Source organism: Struthio camelus, chromosome 29 (assembly GCF_040807025.1).
Source record: "Struthio camelus isolate bStrCam1 chromosome 29, bStrCam1.hap1, whole genome shotgun sequence".
In the NCBI taxonomy this organism is placed as follows: Eukaryota; Metazoa; Chordata; class Aves; order Struthioniformes; family Struthionidae; genus Struthio; species Struthio camelus.
In genome coordinates this window covers 647,386-665,792 of record NC_090970.1, presented here as the reverse complement: position 1 = coordinate 665,792, position 18,407 = coordinate 647,386, and the positions used below count along the sequence as shown (strand labels likewise).

At 64.4% G+C, this 18,407-nt stretch overlaps 1 protein-coding gene across 2 annotated transcripts; it reads left to right on the top strand.

The window, feature by feature from the left end:
• The first annotated feature begins 1,459 nt into the window (after positions 1–1,459).
• TGM1 (transglutaminase 1) lies at positions 1,460–18,391 on the top strand. Of its 2 annotated transcripts, none has more exons than XM_068921879.1 (15): positions 1,460–1,470; positions 3,937–4,162; positions 5,023–5,202; positions 5,551–5,820; positions 6,501–6,619; positions 7,298–7,405; positions 8,525–8,699; positions 10,000–10,138; positions 10,879–10,982; positions 12,034–12,122; positions 12,918–13,071; positions 14,553–14,840; positions 15,859–16,019; positions 16,228–16,364; positions 18,121–18,391. In XM_068921879.1, exons 2-15 carry the CDS (start codon positions 3,940–3,942, stop codon positions 18,374–18,376), a joined length of 2,403 nt encoding a protein of 800 aa, XP_068777980.1. In that variant the 5' UTR covers positions 1,460–1,470; positions 3,937–3,939; the 3' UTR covers positions 18,377–18,391. The 2 variants fall into 2 exon arrangements, with proteins under 2 accessions (XP_068777980.1, XP_068777979.1); XM_068921878.1 differs by lacking the exon at positions 1,460–1,470 and adding an exon at positions 1,475–1,500 and having other exon boundaries at positions 3,934–4,162.
• Positions 18,392–18,407: the final 16 nt, after the last annotated feature.

Genomic DNA, 18,407 nt, shown 5'->3' with positions numbered 1-18,407 from the left:
CCAGGCGTCCGGGGGAAGGAGCCCAGGTGTCCAGGGAGGGACCCAGGCATCCGGGGGAGGGACCCAGGCGTCCGGGGGAGGGGCCCAGGCGTCCGGGGGAGCACCGGCTCCCTCCCCTCCCCCGCTGTTGCTCCATCCCCCCATCCCCAACCGCCGGCTCCTTGCGCCATCGCTGGGTGGGGCCCAGGCGTCCGGCGGCGGACGGGACCCAGGCGTCCGGGCGCCTCTACCGCAGCCGCACCCGAAGGGCCCAGGCGTCCGGGCACGTTCTCGCCGTTGAACCCGCCCGGGGGCCCAGGCGTCCGGGCACGTCCGGGCACCCCAAACCGCGGGCCCAGGAGTCCGGGAAGTTTCCCCGCCCCCGAGGGACCCAGGCGTCCGGGTGCGGCACCCCCCCCCCCCCCCCCGCCGCAGGGGCCCAGGCGTCCGGGCGGGGCGGCGGCAGGACCCGTTCAGGTGCCCCCCCCGGGGGCCCCTGCGTCACCCTGGGGCCCCGCCCTGCCACATAGTGAGCCGTCCTGCCACATAGTGATCCCCCCCGAAACAGCAGTCTGGCCACCCCTGCCAAATAGTGAACCGCTGCCAAATAGTGAGCCACCAAGGTGCCCCATTAGGATCCCCTGCCACAAAGTGATCTCCCTGTCCCAATAGTGAGCCATTGTTGTGTCCCATAGGGCACCCCCTGCCAGATAGTGCTCCCTCCACCAAATAGTGAGCTGATGACATGTTCCATAGGCTCCTCCCTGCCACATAGTGACCCCCGGCCCAATAGTGAGCTACCGCCCTGCCCCATAGGGTCCCCCCTGCCATATAGTGAAGCCCTGCACATAGTGACCCCCCCTGCCAGATAGTGACCCACTGTGCTGCCCCATAGGGTCCCCCCACCAAATAGTGATACCTAGCCAATAGTGAGCCACTGCTCTGCCCCATAGGGATTTCTCTGCCAGATAGTGATCTACTGCCACATAGTGAGCCATTGAGCTGCCCTATAGAGGTCCCCCTGCCACATGGTGAGCTATTGCAGTGCCCCATAGGGCCCCCCTGCCATAAAGTGAGCTATGACACTGCCCCATAGGGGCCCCCCTGCCACATAGTGAGCCATTGCTCTGCCCCATAGGGGTCCCCCCTGCCACATAGTGATACCTGCCACATAGTGAGCCATTGAGCTGCCCCATAGGGGCCCCCTTGCCACATAGTGACCCACCTGCCACATAGTGAGCCATTGAGCTGCCCCATAGGGGCCCCCTTGCCACATAGTGACCCCCCTGCCACATAGTGAGCCATTGAGCTGCCCCATAGGGGCCCCCCTGCCACATAGTGAGCTGTCAGGTGGGGGCGGAGGAGGGAGTTCCCGGACGCCTGGGCCCTCTCCCCTCCCAGGTATGGGGCAAACAGGGGGTGGGGCCGCCTCTGGCCCCGCCCCTTCCTCCCCGGGCCCCGCCCCTGCCCCCCACGAGCCGCGACGTGCCGGTGAGCACCAGGCGCTGGGAGCACTGGGAGGTACTGGGAGGCGCTGGGAGAGGGGAGAGGGGTAACTGGGGGGCACTAGGAGAGGTGGGGGGCTACTGGGAGCCCTGGGAGGCACTGGGGGGTTCTCTGGGAGCACTGGGAGGGGATACTGGGAGCACTGGGAGCCCTAGGATGGTGCAATTGGGAGGGATGTTGGGGCTACTGGGAGCACTGGAAGCACTGGGAGGGGATATTGGGGCTACTGGGAGCACTAGAAGGGGGGAACTGGAAAGACTGGGTGGCTCTGGGCAGACTGGGAGCCCTGGGAGGGGGTAACTGGGTTTTCTGGGATCAATGGGAGGGGGTAACTGGGGTTACTGGGAGCCCTAGGAGCCCTGGGAGGGGGTAGCTGGGGTTACTGGGAGCTCTGGGAGCCCTGGGAGGGGGTAACTGGGGTTACTGGGAGCTCTGGGAGCCCTGGGAGCAGGTAACTGGGGTTATTGGGAGAACTGGGTGACACTGGGAGCCCTGGGAGCAGGTAACTGGTCTTACTGGGATCAATGGGAGGGGGGAACCAGAGTTACTGGGAGGCACTGGGGAGGGATATTGGGGTTACTGGGAGCTCTGGAAGCCCTGGGAAGGGGTAACTGGGCTTTCTGGGATCAGTGGGAGTGGGTAACTGGGGTTACTGGAAGCTCTGGGAGGACTGGGAGGGGGTAACTGGGAGCCCTGGGAGGGGTAACTGGGGTTATTGGGAGAACTGGGTGGCACTGGGTGGCACTGCGAGCCCTGGGAGCAGGTAACTGGTCTTACTGGGATCAATGGGAGGGGGGAACCAGAGTTACTGGGAGGCACTGGGGAGGGATACTAGGGTTACTGGGAGGCACTGGGAGCACTGGGAGGGGTTTTCTGGGAGCCCTGGGAGCAGGTAACTGGGAGCCCTCGGAGGGGATACTGGGAGGACTGGGAGGGTATGACTGGGAGGGGATACTAGGGTTACTGGGAGGACTGGGACGGGAGGTTGGGTTTACTGGGAGCCCTGGGAGGAGGTAACTGGGAGGACTGGGAGGGGATACTGGGCTTACTGGGGCTACTGGGAGGGGTTGACTGGGGGGGTAAGTGGGGGGACTGGGAGGGGATACTGGGAGGACTGGGAGGGGGCTACGGGGAGCCCTGGGAGGGGGTAACTGGGAGCACTAGGAGCCCTGGGAGGGGGGAACTGGGCAGACTGGGGGAACTGGTCGGGCCGGGAGCGCGCCCGGACGCCTGGGCCCCGCCGCGGCGGGGGAGGAGGCGGCGGGGGGGTGGGGAGCTGCTCGGGCAGGCCCGGACGCCTGGGCCCCTCCCGGCGCCGGGCGGGGCACTGGGAGGCACTGGGAGGCACTGGGAGCCGCCGAGGAGGGGACTGGGAGGAAGTGGAGGGAGGAACTGAGCCGTGCTGGGAACCTGGGAGGGGCCGTACTGGGCTATACTGGTCTATACTGGGTCATGCTGGACCAGACTGGGCTCTACTGGGCCATAATGAGACATAATGGTCCAAACTGGCCATACTGGGAGAGGGCTACAGGCTTGTATTGGTTCCTACTGGGGTTCCTGGTCCTACTGGGAAGGTTTTGGTGGCCTTCGTGGGCCATGTCACAAGGTCTCACTGGTCCATGCTGGTTTATACTGGTTCATACCAGTCCAAATAGGACCCTACTGGCCCCTAAAGGTCCATAACAGTCCATACTGGTCCAAACTGGCTATACTGGGAGTGGGCTACAGGGTCATTTTGGTTCATATTGGTGTTACTGGTCCTGCTAGGAAGGGTTTGGTGGCCCTAATGGGCCATCCAGGAAGAGCTTACTGGGCCATAGTGGTTCATACTGGTCTATACTGGTCCAGACTGGTCCATGTTGGTCCATATTCATTCAGACTGGTCCATACTGATCCATACTGGTGACACCAGGAAGGCTTTGGTGGCCATCATGGGCCATCCTGGAAGGTCTTACTGGCCCATAGTGGGCCTTGGTGGGCCATACTGGTCTTACTGGTGCTACTGGGAAGGGTTGGTGGCCCTAATAGGCCATCTGAGAAGGTCTTCATGGTCTATACTTGTCCATAGTGGGCCATACTGGTCTTACTGGTCCTACAGGGAAGGGTTTGGTAGCAATGAGGGACCATGCAGGAAGGTCTTACTGGTCCATAGTGGTCTATACTGGCCTATAGCGGTCCATGCTGATCCATAGTGGCCTATTCTGGTCCATACTGGTCTGTAGTGGTCCATTCTGGTCCATAGTGGCCTATACTTGTCCATACTGGGCCATGCTGATCCTACTGGGAAGCATTAGGTGGCCATAATGGACCATCCAAGAAGATCTTACTGGTCCATACTGGTCCACTGTGGTCTCTATTGGTTTGTGTTGTTTCTTAGTGGTCTATTCTGGTCTGTAGTGGTTTATACTGGTTTATACTGGTTTATACTGGTCTGATGGCTCCTCCTAGCAGGCGATGCCAGAAGCTGACCCCCGCCTGGACCCGGGCCGCTGGGCGGCCGCCAGCTTCCGGGCCCGGGGGGTGCCGTCCCCCTCCCCGCCCCGGCCCCGGCGGGGCTTTTGGCGGCGCCTAGGCGGGTGCTGCGGGTGCTGCGGGTGCTGCCGCCGGGGCACCGACGACTGGGAGCCCCCCCCCGGCGAGATCCCGGGGCGCCGGCCCCCTCAGCCCCTCCGTCCCGGTGAGTTTCGGGTCAGAAAACGGCCCTTTCGAGCAAAAAAAAAAAAAAAAGAAACAGGCTCCGCGTGGTAGTTTGGGGGCGATTTGGCGGTTTCGAGGCCCCTCCCCGACAACTGAAAAGCACCGGTGGAGGTTTTTAGGCTGACTCCTGGTTTGCACCCCTCCCTCTATCTGCTCCGCCACCACTTTGGGGCAAAAAATACCATTTTAGCCATCTTCGGGGTGAAAATGGCAGTTTCAAGGCATCCCAAAAGTGGTTGGGGGGCATTTTGAGGGGTTCTCGGAGGTGGATTTGCATGGGGTTTTCGCGGTGCCACTCACTGCCGTCACCTGCTCAATTTACTGGTCCCCTGCCACCATTTTGGGTCCCCAAACCCTATTTTTAGGGCATTTCCAGGATTTGAGGGTTGAAAATGGTGGTTTTGAGGCCCCCCCCAATGTGTTTTTGGGGCTGTTTTTGGAGTTTATGGGGGTCGGAGTCCCGTGGGGCTTTCGCGGTGCCTCTCGGCGCTGTCACCCGCTCGTTTTCCTGGTCCGCTGCCACCATTTTGGTTCCCAAGAAACCTCCTTTTCTGGCCATGCCAAGACCTTTGGGGCGAAACCAGTGTTGCATTTTTGGGGGAGTGTTTCGGGGCTCCCCAGGCTCAGATTCGCGTGGGGTTTCTGCGGGGCTGCTCTCTACCTGCTTGGCCTCCGGGCCCCCCCAGCCGCCATCTTGGTCCCCCCCTCCAACCCCTCATTCTATCGCCATTCCAAGGCCTTTGGGCCAGAAATGACGGTTTCGAGCCCCCCCCCAAATGCGGTTTAGGGGGTTTCCGGGGGTCGGATCGCCGCGGGGTTTTCACGGCCACCTCCCACCAGGCCTGCTGGCCCCCCGGGGCCTGCTGGTGGGCTCGCCGGCCGACCGCGTCGCCCACCACACGGCCGACTTCGCCTGCCGCAACCTGGTGGCCCGCCGGGGCCAGGTCTTCGGCCTCCGCATCCTCCTGCCCCGGCCCTTCGACCCCGATGGCGACCGCCTCTGCGTGGAGCTCACCCTCGGTGGGGGGGGGCGGCCGGCCGGGGGGGGGGATAATTAAGGGGTTGGGGGGGTAATTCAGGAGCTAAGGGGGGTAATTAAGGGGTTGGAGGGGCAATTAAGGGGTTGGAGGGGCAATTGGGGGGCAATTGGGCTGGGGGGGGTTTCTTTGGGGCACCGTTGCGGGTTGGGTGATGACGTCATAGAAAGCCCCGGTGACGTCACCCAGAGGCATGATGACATCATCCGCGGCCCCACCCGAGGCAGGGAGTGACATCATCCCGGGGCAGGAGGCAAGCGGATGACCTCACCCCGAGGCGGTGGTGACGTCACCCGGGGCGGGGCGCTGACGTCACGGGGGGCCCCGGCAGGCCCCACCCCGCAGGTGGCCAAGGGCACCCACGTCCTCATCCCCCTGGGCGAGACGTCGCCCACCGGCTGGACGGCCGAGGAGGAGGAGGAGGGCGAGGGGGCGGAGCCTGCCGCCGGCCCCGCCCTCCGGCTCTGCCTGGCTGCCCCGCCCGACGCCCCCATTGGCCGCTACCGCCTCAGCGTCAAGACCCGCACGGCGGCCGGCGAGTACGCGGCGCCCTTCGACGACGCCAACGACGTCTTCCTCCTCTTCAACCCCTGGTGCCCCGGTGAGGCCCCAAAATCCACCTTTGGGGCGGTTTCGAGGCTCCCCGCATCGAGATCCGGTGGTTTCAGGGTGCCCCATGTCAAAATCCAGCGGTTTCAGGGCTCCCCGTGCCGAGATTCGGCCGTTTCAGGGCTCCCCAGACTGAGATTTGTCTGTTTTGGGGTTCCCCACACTGAGATTTGGTGGTTTCAGGGCTCCCTGTGCCACAATCGGGCCATTTCGGTGCTCCCCCCAAACCTCTCTTTACACTTTTAGTGTTTCCCCCTTCCTGCCCCCATGATGCTGTTTTGGATCAACCTCCCCCATTTCTGGACAATTTCAGGGCTCCGTTTGCCCATTGTGATAGTTTCGAGGCTCCCCAGAGGGTTAGTTAGCCATTTCAGGCCCCCCAGATCTCTGGTTTTGGAGATTTTCGGTCCCCCCCAATTTACCGTTAGCAGTTTCAGGGTCCTACCTCCTTCCTGGCTCCATTTTGGGTCAAACCCCCCCATTTTTAGGACTCCCTGTCCCTATTTTGGTGGTTTCGAGGCCCCCCCAAAGGAATTTTTTTGCATTTCAGACCCCCCTCAAATGACCATTTTTGGTGGACTTTTTTCACCCAGTCTGGGGCAGGTGCAGGTTGGGAGGGTGTCAAGGGTTTGGGGACCCCCACCCTGATTTTGGGGTTGCCCACCCGTGCAGATGACCTTGTCTACATGGAGACCACAAGCGACCTTAACGAGTACGTCCTTAACGAGTCGGGGCGCATCTTCTACGGCACGGAGGCGCAGATCGCCGAGCGCTCCTGGAACTACGGGCAGGTACCCCTAAACCGGGAGACCCCCCCCAACCCCTCTTTCTGACCCCCCTAAATTGGGGTGGCACCCCAAAATCTGGTGGGAGCCCAGAATCCTGGAGGGACCCAAAAATCTTGAGTTAGACCCCAGAAATCCTTGAGAGACCCCCCACAATTCACGAGGAACCCCAAATATCCTGAGTTAGACCCCCAAACTCGAAGGGGAGGACCCCAAAAATCTGGGGTGGGACCTCCAAAATCCTGGAGAGGCCCCCAACATCTTGAGTTTAGACCCAAAATCAGGGGAGACTCCTGCAAATCTTGGGTTTCCCCCCAATATTGGTCCCCTAAATAGCAGAGGAGACCCCAGAAGCCTTGGTGGGGCCCCAAAACCAGGTCTGACTCCAAAAACCTTGTTTGGACCCCAAAATCCTTGGTAGGGGGGACCAAAAAGGGGTGGGGAGGGTCCCCAAAATATGGAAGGTCTCCAAAAGGAGTGGAGGGGCTCTGAATTGGTGGTGGGCGGTCTCCAAAACAGGTGGGAGCACCCCAAAAGGGTGGTGGCTCCCCATAACAACCATGAGGAGGCCCAGAATGATATGAGGATTTGGAGGAGGGGGGGGATTCTCCAGGGAGTGGGAGGATTTTGGGGTGGATCGGGGAGGTTTTTGGGGCACCCCCAAATTTTGGGGTGCCTCCCCAGTTTGACGCCGGCGTGCTCGAGGCCTGCCTCCACATCCTGGACCGCCGGGGGATGCCCCACGCCGCCCGCGGCGACCCCATCATGGTGTCCCGTGTCGTCTCTGCCATGGTGGGTCTTGGGGGGTTCTGGGCGGGGTTGAGGGGGGCTCTGGGGTGTTTTAGGGTGAATTATGGGTGTTTGAGGTGAGATACGGAGGATTTGGTGGTGAGTTATGGAGGATTTGGAGGGGTTTGAGGGTGAAATATGGGGTTTTGTGGGGCTCCTGGGGGGTCTTGGGGGGCCCTGAGGGGTTTTGGAGGGAAATATGGAGATTCGAGGGGGTTCCCAACCAATTTTTGGGTGGTTCTGGTTTTTAGAGGGGTTCCCATTGGGTTATGGATGGTTCCGTTGAGTTTTGGGTGCTCCTGTTGTTTTTGGGGGGGGTGTTCCTCTTGGGTTTTGGTAGGTTTTGGGGAGGTTTCATTGGATTTTGGTTGATGCCGTTGGGTGTTTTGGGGTTCCCGTTGAATTTTGGTGCCCGCTATTGAGTTTTGGTGGGTTCCCGTTGGGCTTTGATGGGTTCCCATTGGGTTTTGGTGGGTTCCCGTTGAGTGTTTTTGGGTTCCCGTTGAGTGTTTTTGGGTTCTCGTTGAGTTTGGTGGGTTCCAGTTGAGTTTTGGTGGCTCCCATTGCATTTTGGTGGGTTCCCGTTGGGTTTTGGTGCCGCCTGCTGCATTTTTGGTGGGTTCCAGTTGAGTTTTGGTGCCTCCCATTGGGTTTTGATGGGTTTGAGTTGAGTTTTGGTGGTTCCCGTCAGGTTTTGGTGGGTTCCCGTCAGGTTTTGGTGGGTTCCCGTCGGGTTTTGGTGGGTTCCCGTTGGGTTTTGGTGGTTCCCGTTGGGTTTTGGTGGTTCCCGTTGGGTTTTGGTGGGTTCCCGTTGGGTTTTGGTGGTTCCCGTCAGGTTTTGGTGGGCTCCTGTCGGGTTTTGGGGTGGTTCCATTGGGTTTGTTGGATCCCGTTGGGGTTTTTTCTTTGGGGGGGGGGTTCATGTTGCATTTTTTTGGCTTTCCGTTGGGTTTTGGGTGATTCTCATGGGGTTTTGGTGGCTCCCTTGGGATTTTGGGCTCCTCCCTTGGGTTTGGCGGTTGGGGGGGGTGGTCACCAGGTTTTTGGGGCTGTTCGTGGGGTTTTTGGGGGTGCCCCGCCTCACGGGGTGCCCCCCACGGACCTCGGGGTGCCCCGGCGCAGGTGAACTCGCTGGATGACAACGGGGTGCTGGTGGGCAACTGGACGGGCGACTACGCCCAGGGCACCAACCCCTCGGCCTGGGCCGGCTCCGTGGACATCCTGCGCGCCTACCACAGCTCCGGCGCCCCCGTGCGCTACGGCCAGTGCTGGGTCTTCGCCGGCGTCATGACCACGGGTGAGCCCCCACTGGGTCATACTGGTTCTTACTGGTTTCTACTGGTTGTGACCGTTTTATACTGGTTTCTACTGGGTTGGCCTCGTTTATGGTGGGAGAAGGGCCAGAAGGGCCTCAAGAGCTCCTAGAGGGAGCCCTGGTGCCTCGTTATGCTCTCCCATGTTGCGTGTTGTTGCGTGTTGTTGCGTGTTGTTGCGTGTTGTTGCATGTTGTCCTGTGTCATCATGTGTTGTTGCGCGCTTTTGCCTGTTTTTGCCTGTCATCGCGTGGTTTTGCCTGTTTTCCCCGTGTTTTCGCACGTTGTCACGTGTTACAGCTTGTCCTCACGCGTGCTTGCGTGTTTTCATGTGTTTTTGCATCTTATCGCGTGTTATTGCTTGTTATCCCGCGTTGTTGCCTGGTTTGGCCCGTTACTGCGTGTTTTTTGACCGTTATTGCGTGTCTTCGCGTTGGCATGTGTTATTGCTTGTTCTTGGGCGGTTTGGCGTGTTTTCACATGTTCTGGCATGTTGTCACGTGTTGTCGTGTGTTAGCACGTGGTTTTGTCTGTTATTGCGTGTTTTTGCGTGTCGCGCCTCCCCCCGCTGCAGTGCTGGGCCCAGTCCTCGCCCCCCGCGATGACTCCCCACATCCTCCCGGTACCCCCTGGCCCCTTGGCAACATCCTATGTTGTTCCGTGTTATCCCATGACATCCCGTGTTATCCCATGTCACGCCTTTCTCACCCCCGTGCTGGGCCCAGCCACCCCCAGGATGACTCCCCATGTCCTCCTGGTGTCCCCGGGACCCTCAATGTTATCCCGTGACATCCCATGTTAACCCATGACATCTCATGTTATCCCATGTTATCCCGTGTTATCCCGTGTCGCACCTTCCTGACCCCCGTGCTAGGCCCAGCCACCTCCAGGACAGCTCCACGTGTCCTCCTGGCATCCCTGGGACCCTCACTGTCCTCCGTGACATCCCATGTTATCCCATGACATCTCATGTTATCCCGTGTTATCCCGTGTCGCACCTTCTTCACCCCCGTGCTGGGCCCAGCCACCTCCAGGATGACTCCCCATGTCCTCCTGGTGTCCCCAGGACCCTCAATGTTATCCCGTGACATCCCATGTTAACCCGTGACATCTCATGTTAACCCGTGTTATCCCGTGTTATCCCACGTCGCACCCTCCTCACCCCCGTACTGGGCCCGGCCACCCCTGGGACAACTCCCCGTGTCCTCCCCGTGTCCCCGGGCGCCTCGGTGACACCCTGCGCTGTCCCGTGTTATGGCGTGTTGTCGCGTGTCGCCCCCGCAGTGCTCCGGTGCCTGGGGCTGCCCACCCGCACCGTCACCAACTACAACTCGGCCCACGACACGGACGTGTCGCTCACCACCGACATCTACTTCGACGAGAACATGCGGCCCCTGGAGCGCCTCAACACCGACTCCGTCTGGTACTGGTTTATACTGGTTTATACTGGTTTATACTGGGAGGGGGCCTGGGGGGCACCGGGAGATGGATCGGGGCGGTGGGAGCGGGACGAGCTGACGTAGGGGGCCGGCAGCTCATCCTGGGCTGTACTGGTTTATACTGGGCTGTACTGGTTCATGTTGAACCATACTGGTTTATACTGGTCTATAGAGGAGCACAGGGTTCTTTATCCCAGTCCTTACTGGTCCTTACTGGTTCATACTGGTCTATAGGGTATCATATGCTTTTTTATACCAGCCTATACTGGCCTATTCTGGTTTATATTGGTCCAGTGGACCAAAGAGGTTTTATACCAGTCCATACTGGTTCCTACTGGTCCATACTGGTCTATAGGGGACCAAAGGGGTTTTATACCAGTCCACACTGGTCCATGCTGGTCTATAGGGGACCATAGGTGTCTTATACCAGTCCATATTGGTCTCTACTGGTTTATATTGGTGCATAGTGGATCATATGGGCTTAATATCAGTCTATATTCATCTCTACTGGTTTATACTGGTCCATAATGGGCCATAGGGGTTTTATACCACTGCGTACCCGTTGGTACTGGTTTATAGTGGTCCATAACGGACCATAGAGGCTTTATCCCAGCCCATACTGGGCCGCAGTGGTTTATACTGGTCCGTAGTGGGCCATAGGGGCTTTAGGCTGGTCCAGACTGGTTTATACTGGTTCCTACTGGTTCGTGCTGTTGCCGGGCAGGAACTTCCACGTGTGGAACGACTGTTGGATGAAGCGGCCCGACCTCCCCAAGGGCTACGACGGGTGGCAGGTCCTCGACGCCACCCCCCAGGAGACCAGCAGCGGTACGGGGGCCGGACTGGGCCATACTGGGCCGGACGGGGGCCGGACTGGGCCATAAGGGGGCTAGATTGGGCCATGCTGGTCTGTAATGGCCTGTACTGGTTGTACTGGGCCATACTGGGCTGTACTGGGCCATAAGAAGGCCATACTGGTCCATAACGGGCCATACTGGCTCTACTGGGCCATACTGGGAGGTATTGGGCCATATGGGGCCATAGCGGGCCATACTGGGCTATAAGGTGGCCAGATGGGGCCGTACCAGTCTTTACTGGTCCATACTGGTCCATGCCGGTCGGTACCAGTCTGTGCTCATCTGTACTGGTCTATACTGGTCCAAACCAGTCCGCACTGGTCCATGCTGGTCCATACCTGTCTGTGCTGGTCCATACTGGGCCATAGTGGTCTCTACCAGTCTGTACGGGTCCATGCTGGTCCATGCTGGTCCGTACCAGTCTGTGCTGGTCCGTACTGATCCATGTTGGTCCATACCAGACTGTACTGGTCCTTACTGGTCCATACTGGTCTCTACCAGTCTGTATGGGTCAGTACTGATCCATGCTGGTCCGTACCAGTCTGTGCTGGTCTGTACTGGTCCATGCTGGTCCATGTTGGTCCATACCAGACTGTACTGGTCCATACTGGGCCATACCACTCTCTAGCAGTCTGTACGGGTCAGTACTGGTCCATGCTGGTCCGTACCAGTCTGTGCTGGTCCGTACTGGTCCATGCTGGTCCATACTGGTCCATGTTGGTCCATATCAGACTGTACTGATACATACTGGTCCATAGTGGTCTCTACCACTCTGTACGGGTCAGTACTGGTCCATGCTGGTCCGTACCAGTCTGTGCTGGTCTGTACTGGTCCGCACCAGTCTGTATGGGTCAATACTGGTCCGTACTGGTCCATACTGGTTGGTACCAGCGCACACGGCTCCATACGGGTCCATACCAGTCGGTATCGGTCCATGCTGGTCTGCGTGGGTCGGTACGGGTGGGAAGCGGTGGGAACTGGTCCGTACTGGTCCGTACTGGTCCGTACTGGTGGGGGGCCAGGGCTGTTCTGCTGCGGGCCCTGCTCGGTGACGGCGGTGAAGAACGGCGAGGTCTTCCTCAAGTACGACACCCCCTTCGTCTTCGCCGAGGTCAGGGGGCGGGGCCTGGGGGCGGGGCATTGGGGCCGGGGGGCGGGGCCGGCGGCAGCGGGGAGGGACCGTGGGGCTGCAGTGGGGGGCGGGGGCCGGGGGGGCGTGGTTGAGGGGGCGGGGCTTAGCGCACGGTGGAGTGGGGGGCGTGGCTTTGGTGGGGTGTGTCCATGCAAATAGGGGGCGTGGCTTATGCAAATAGTGGGACCTCCTGGGGTCACCCTTTCCCAGGAGGGAGCGTGTCCATGCAAATAGGGGCGTGGCTTATGCAAATAGCAGAACCTCCTGGGGGCGCCCGTTTCCAGGGGCGTGTCCATGCAAATAGGGGGGCGTGGCTTATGCAAATAGTGGGACCTCCTGGGGGCGCCCGTTTCCAGGGGCGTGTCCATGCAAATAGGGGGGCGTGGCTTATGCAAATAGCGGAACCTCCTGGGGGCGCCCTTTCCTATGAGAGGGGGCGTGCCCTATGCAAATGAAGGGGGCGTGGCCAGCGGGGCGGAACCCCTCGGCGGGGGAGGTGGGGGGCTCCGTTCACAAGGGCGGGAGGGCGGGTTGGGGAGGCGCTATGCAAACGAGGGGCGGTGCTAGGCAAACGAGGGCGGGGCCATGCAAATGAAGGGGGGCGTGGCCGCACCTAAGGGGTGGTGGGACCTCTTGGGGGGGGGGGGGTCGCTCTTTGTGGGGGGGGGGAAGGGAGGGCTGCATGCAAGTGAGGGGTGGGGCTATGCAAACGGAGGGGTGGGGCTATGCAAAATAGGGGGCGTGGCCATGCTGATGGAGGGGGCGTGGCCTCAGGTGAACAGCGACAAGGTGTACTGGCAGCGGCAGGCCGGGGGGGGCTTCGCGGTGGTGCACGTGGAGGAGGGGGCCATCGGGCGCCGCATCAGCACCCTGGGGGCGGGCTCCGCCGCCCGGTTGGACGTCACCCACCAGTACAAGCACCCCGAGGGTGAGGCCCCGCCCCCCCATGACCCTTGACCCCTTAGACCCACCCCCCAAGCCGTGACCTTTGACCCCCCCTCAAGGCCCAACTCATGACCCTTGACCCCAGGATCCTCCCCCCGCCCCGAATCGATGACCCTTGACCCCTCAGACCACCCCCCCCAACCATGACCTTGGAAACCACCCCCCACCCATGACCCTTGACCCCTGGAGCCCCCCCGGACCGTGACCCATGACCCCTGTGACCCCCCCAAACCCATGACCCTTGACCCCTGGAGCCCCCCTGGACCGTGACCCATGACCCCTGTGACCCCCCCAAACCCATGACCCTTGACCCCTGGAGCCCCCCCAGACCATGACCTATGACCCCTGTGACTCCCCCCAAACCCATGACCCTTGACCCCTGGAGCCCCCCCGGACCGTGACCTATGACCCCTGTGACCCCCCCAAACCCATGACCCTTGACCCCTGGAGCCCCCCCGGACCGTGACCCATGACCCCTGTGACCCCCCCAAACCCATGACCCTTGACCCCTGGAGCCCCCCTGGACCGTGACCCATGACCCCTGTGACCCCCCCAAACCCATGACCCTTGACCCCTGGAGCCCCCCCGGACCGTGACCCATGACCCCTGTGACCCCCCCAAACCCATGACCCTTGACCCCTGGAGCCCCCCTGGACCGTGACCCATGACCCCTGTGACTCCCCCCAAACCCATGACCCTTGACCCCTGGAGCCCCCCCGGACCGTGACCTATGACCCCTGTGACCCCCCCCAAACCCATGACCCTTGACCCCTGGAGCCCCCCGGACCGTGACCTATGACCCCTGTGACCCCCCCAAACCCATGACCCTTGACCCCTGGAGCCCCCCGGATCGTGACCTATGACCCCTGTGACCCCCCCAAACCCATGACCCTTGACCCCTGGAGCCCCCCCTGGACCGTGACCTATGACCCCTGTGACTCCCCCCAAACCCATGACCCTTGACCCCTGGAGCCCCCCCTGGACCGTGACCTATGACCCCTGTGACTCCCCCAAACCCATGACCCTTGACCCCTGGAGCCCCCCCTGGACCGTGACCTATGACCCCTGTGACTCCCCCAAACCCATGACCCTTGACCCCTGGAGCCCCCCCTGGACCGTGACCTATGACCCCTGTGACTCCCCCCAAACCCATGACCCTTGACCCCTGGAGCCCCCCCGGACCGTGACCTATGACCCCTGTGACCCCCCAAACCCATGACCCTTGACCCCTGGAGCCCCCCTGGACTGTGACCTATGACCCCTGTGACCCCCCCAAAAAAACCCCATGACCTTTGACCCTCAGAGCTCCCTGAACCCTTTGACCCCGTGACCCCTCCACAGACCCATGACCCTGGGACCACCCCAAACCTTAACCTTTGACCCCCCCCAAACCCATGACCCTTGACCCCTGGATGCCCCCCCTCCCGACGCCGACCTTTGACCCTTGACCCCCCCCGCACACAGGTTCGGAGGAGGAGCGCCAGGCGGTTGCCACGGCGACGTCGCACGGGTCGAGACCCCGGGCGGGCCGGGCCGAGGGGGCCCCGGCGTCCGGGGAGGTGACGGTGACGGCGGCGGCGGGGCCGGCGGTGGCGGGGGCGGAGCTGGAGCTGCGGGCGGCGGCCCGCAACGCGGGGGCGGAGCCTCGGACGCTCCGCCTCCGCCTGGCCCTGGCCCCCGTCCGCTACACGGGGGTGGCGGGAGCGGCCTTCCGGCAGGAGCAGCACCGGCGCGTCCTGCCCCCCGGCCAGGGTGAGCCCGGACGCCTGGGCCCCGACCCGGACACCTGGGTCCCTTCCCGGACGCCTGGGCCCCTTCCCGGACGCCTGGGCCCCTTCCCGGACGCCTGGGTCCCTTCCCCGGACACCTGGGTCCCTTCCCCGGACGCCTGGGCCCCTCCCCGGACGCCTGGGCCCCTCCCCGGACACCTGGGCCCCTCCCCTGGACACCTGGGCCCCTCCCCGGACGCCTGGGCCCCTCCCCGGACACCTGGGTCCCTCCCCGGCTGCCTGGGCCCCCTCCCCGGATGCCTGGGCCCCCTGCCCCGGACACCTGGGCCCCTGCCCCGGACGCCTGGGCCCCTTCCCCGGATGCCTGGGCCCCCTTCCCCGGACACCTGGGCCCCTTTCCCGGACGCCTGGGCCCCTTTCCCGGACACCTGGGCCCCTCCCCCGGACACCTGGGCCCCTCCCCGGACACCTGGGCCCCCTCCCCGGACGCCTGGGCCCCTTCCCAGACACCTGGGTCCCTCCCCCGGACGCCTGGGCCCCTTTCCCGGACACCTGGGCCCCTCCCCTGGACACCTGGGCCCCTCCCCGGACGCCTGGGTCCCTCCCCGGACACCTGGGCCCCTCCCCTGGACACCTGGGCCCCTTCCCCGGACGCCTGGGCCCCTTCACCAGACGCCTGGGTCCCTCCCCGGACACCTGGGCCCCTCCCCTGGACACCTGGGCCCCTTCCCCGGACGCCTGGGCCCCTTCCCCGGACGCCTGGGCCCCTCCCCTGGACGCCTGGGCCCCTCCCCGGACACCTGGGCCCCCTCCCCGGACACCTGGGCCCCCTCCCCGGACGCCTGGGCCCCTTCCCCGGACGCCTGGGCCCCCTCCCCGGACACCTGGGCCCCCTCCCCGGACGCCTGGGCCCCTTCCCCGGACGCCTGGGCCCCCTCCCCGGACACCTGGGCCCCCTCCCCGGACACCTGGGCCCCTTCCCCGGATGCCTGGGCCCCTTCCCCGGACGCCTGGGTCCCTGACGGGGCGCTGGTCCACAGAGGAGACGGTGACCATGACGGTGGCCTACTCCGAGTACGGTCCCCACGTGGGCGACCAGGACGCCCTGAAGCTGACGGTGTCCGGGACGGTGGAGGAGACGGGGCAGGTGGTGGCCAAGGAGCTGCGGGTGCGACTGCACACGCCCGACCTCACGCTGACGGTACGCCCGGACGCCTGGGCCCCTCCCCAGACGCCTGGGTCCCTCCAGGACGCCTGGGCCCCTTCCTAGATGCTTAAGTCTCTCCAGATGTTTGGGAGCATCCCAGATGCTTGGGACCATCCTGGACACCTGGGACTGTCCCGGACGCCTGGGCCCCTTCCCCGGACGCCTGGGACCCTTCCCGGACGCCTGGGCCCTCTCTTTGCAGCTGCTGGGCCCGGCCGTGGTGGGGCAGGAGACGGAGATCCAGGTCGTGTTCCAGAACCCGCTGCCGGAGACGCTGAAGGGAACCGTCTTCCGCATGGAGGGAGCCGGCATCTCCTGCCCGAAGCCCGTATCCGTGGGGTGAGTGGGCCCAGGCGTCCGGGGAGGGGCCCAGGTGTCCGGGGAGGGGCCCAGGTGTCCAGGAGAGGGGCCCAGGTGTCCGGGGAAGGGGCCCAGGTGTCCAGGAGAGGGGTCCAGGTGTCCGGGGAGGGGGCCCAGGTGTCCGGGGAGGGGGCCCAGGTGTCCGGGGGAGGGGCCCAGGTGTTCGAGGAGGGGACCCAGGTGTCTGGGGAAGGGGCCCAGCTGTCCGGGGAGGGGCCCAGGTGTCCGGGGGAGGGCCCAGGCGTCCGGGAAGGGGCCCAGGTGTTCGGGGGAAGGGGGCCCAGGTGTCGAGGGAGGGGGCCCAGGAGTCCGGGAAGGGACCCAGGCGTCCGGCAAAGGGGCCCAGGCGTCCGGAGAGGGACCCAGGTGTCCAGGGCAGGGGCCCAGGCGTCCGGGGAAGGAGCCCAGGTGTCCAGGAGAGGGGCCCAGGCATCCGGGGAAGGAGCCCAGGTGTCCGGGGAGGGACCCAGGTGTCCAGGAGAGGGGCCCAGGCGTCCGGGGAAGGGGCCCAGGTGTCCGGGAGGGGCCCAGGCGTCCGGGGAGGGACCCAGGTGTCCAGGGAAGGGGCCCAGGCGTCCGGGGAGGGACCCAGGTGTCCAGGAGAGGGGCCCAGGCGTCCGGGGAGGGACCCAAGTGTCCAGGGGAGGGACCCAGGTGTCCAGGAGAGGGGCCCAGGCGTCCAGAGAGGGACCCAGGTGTCCGGGGGAGGGGCCCAGGCGTCCGTGAAGGAGCCCAAGTGTCCAGGAGAGGGGCCCAGGCGTCCGGGGTGGGGCCCAGGTGTCCGGGGAGGGACCCAGGTGTCCAGGAGAGGGGCCCAGGCGTCCGGCAAAGGGGCCCAGGCGTCCGGAGAGGGACCCAGGTGTCTGGGGAGGGGCCCAGGCGTCCGGGAAGGAGCCCAGGTGTCCAGGAGAGGGGCCCAGGCGTCCGGCAAAGGGGCCCAGGCGTCCGGAGAGGGACCCAGGTGTCTGGGGAGGGGCCCAGGCGTCCGGGAAGGAGCCCAGGTGTCCAGGAGAGGGGCCCAGGCGTCCGGCAAAGGGACCCAGGCATCCGGAGAGGGACCCAGGTGTCTGGGGAGGGGCCCAGGCGTCTTGTGAAGGGGCCCAGGTGTCCGGGGAAGGGGCCGAGGCGTCCGGAGAGGGACCCAGGTGTCCGGGGAGGGGCCCAGGTGTCCGGGGAAGGGGCCCAGGCGTCCAGGGAGGGGCCCAGGTGTCCGGGGAGGGACCCAGGCGTCCGGGCCGGGACCCAGGCGTCCGGGAAGGGGCCCAGGCGTCCGGGGAGGGGCCCAGGCGTCCGGGGAAGGGGCCCAGGCGTCCAGGGAGGGGCCCAGGCGTCCGGAGAGGGGCCCAGGTGTCCAGGGAAGGGGCCCAGGTGTCCGGGAGAGGGACCCAGGCGTCCGGGGAGGGGCCCAGGTGTCCGGGGAGGGGCCCAGGTGTCCAGGGAAGGGGCCCAGGCGTCCGGCAAAGGGGCCCAGGCGTCCAGGAAGGGGCCCAGGTGTCTGGGGAGGGGCCCAGGCGTCCGGGAAGGAGCCCAGGCGTCCGGTGAAGGGGCCCAGGCGTCCGGGGAAGGGGCCCAGGCGTCCAGGGAGGGGGCCCAGGCGTCCGGGGAAGGGGCCCAGGTGTCCGGGGAAGGGGCCCAGGTGTCCAGGGAGGGGGCCCAGGTGTCCGGGGAAGGGGCCCAGGTGTCCGGGGAGGGGCCCAGGTGTCCGGGCCGGGACCCAGGCGTCCGGGCGCCGCAGGGCCGTGGGGCCGGGCCAGGCCGTGCGCCTGCGGCAGCCCGTGGTGCCGCTGCGGCCGGGCCGCCGCCGCCTCGTCGCCGCCCTCGAGAGCAGCCGCCTCGGCCCCGTCCACGGCGCCCTCCTGCTCGACGTCGCCCCCGCCGCTGGGAGCACTGGGAGCGCTGGGAGCGCTGGGAGCGCCCCCCCCGCCACCGCCGCCCCCCGCCGCCGCCGCCGCCCCCGCCGCGCCCCCCGCACCGGCAGCACCGGCGGCTGACTGGGAGCGCGGGGAAGGGGGGCACTGGGAG

What these genes read in the sequence shown, in the direction of transcription:
- TGM1 (XM_068921879.1), top strand. Translation starts at nt 3,940, where the DNA reads ATGCCAGAAGCTGACCCCCGCCTGGACCCGGGCCGCTGGGCGGCCGCC. An exon ending in GCTCCTGGAACTACGGGCAG is followed by an intron (nt 6,620 to 7,297) that starts GTACCCCTAAAC and finishes GTGCCTCCCCAG; the next exon opens with TTTGACGCCGGCGTGCTCGA. An exon ending in CCCCCAGGAGACCAGCAGCG is followed by an intron (nt 10,983 to 12,033) that starts GTACGGGGGCCG and finishes GTGGGGGGCCAG; the next exon opens with GGCTGTTCTGCTGCGGGCCC.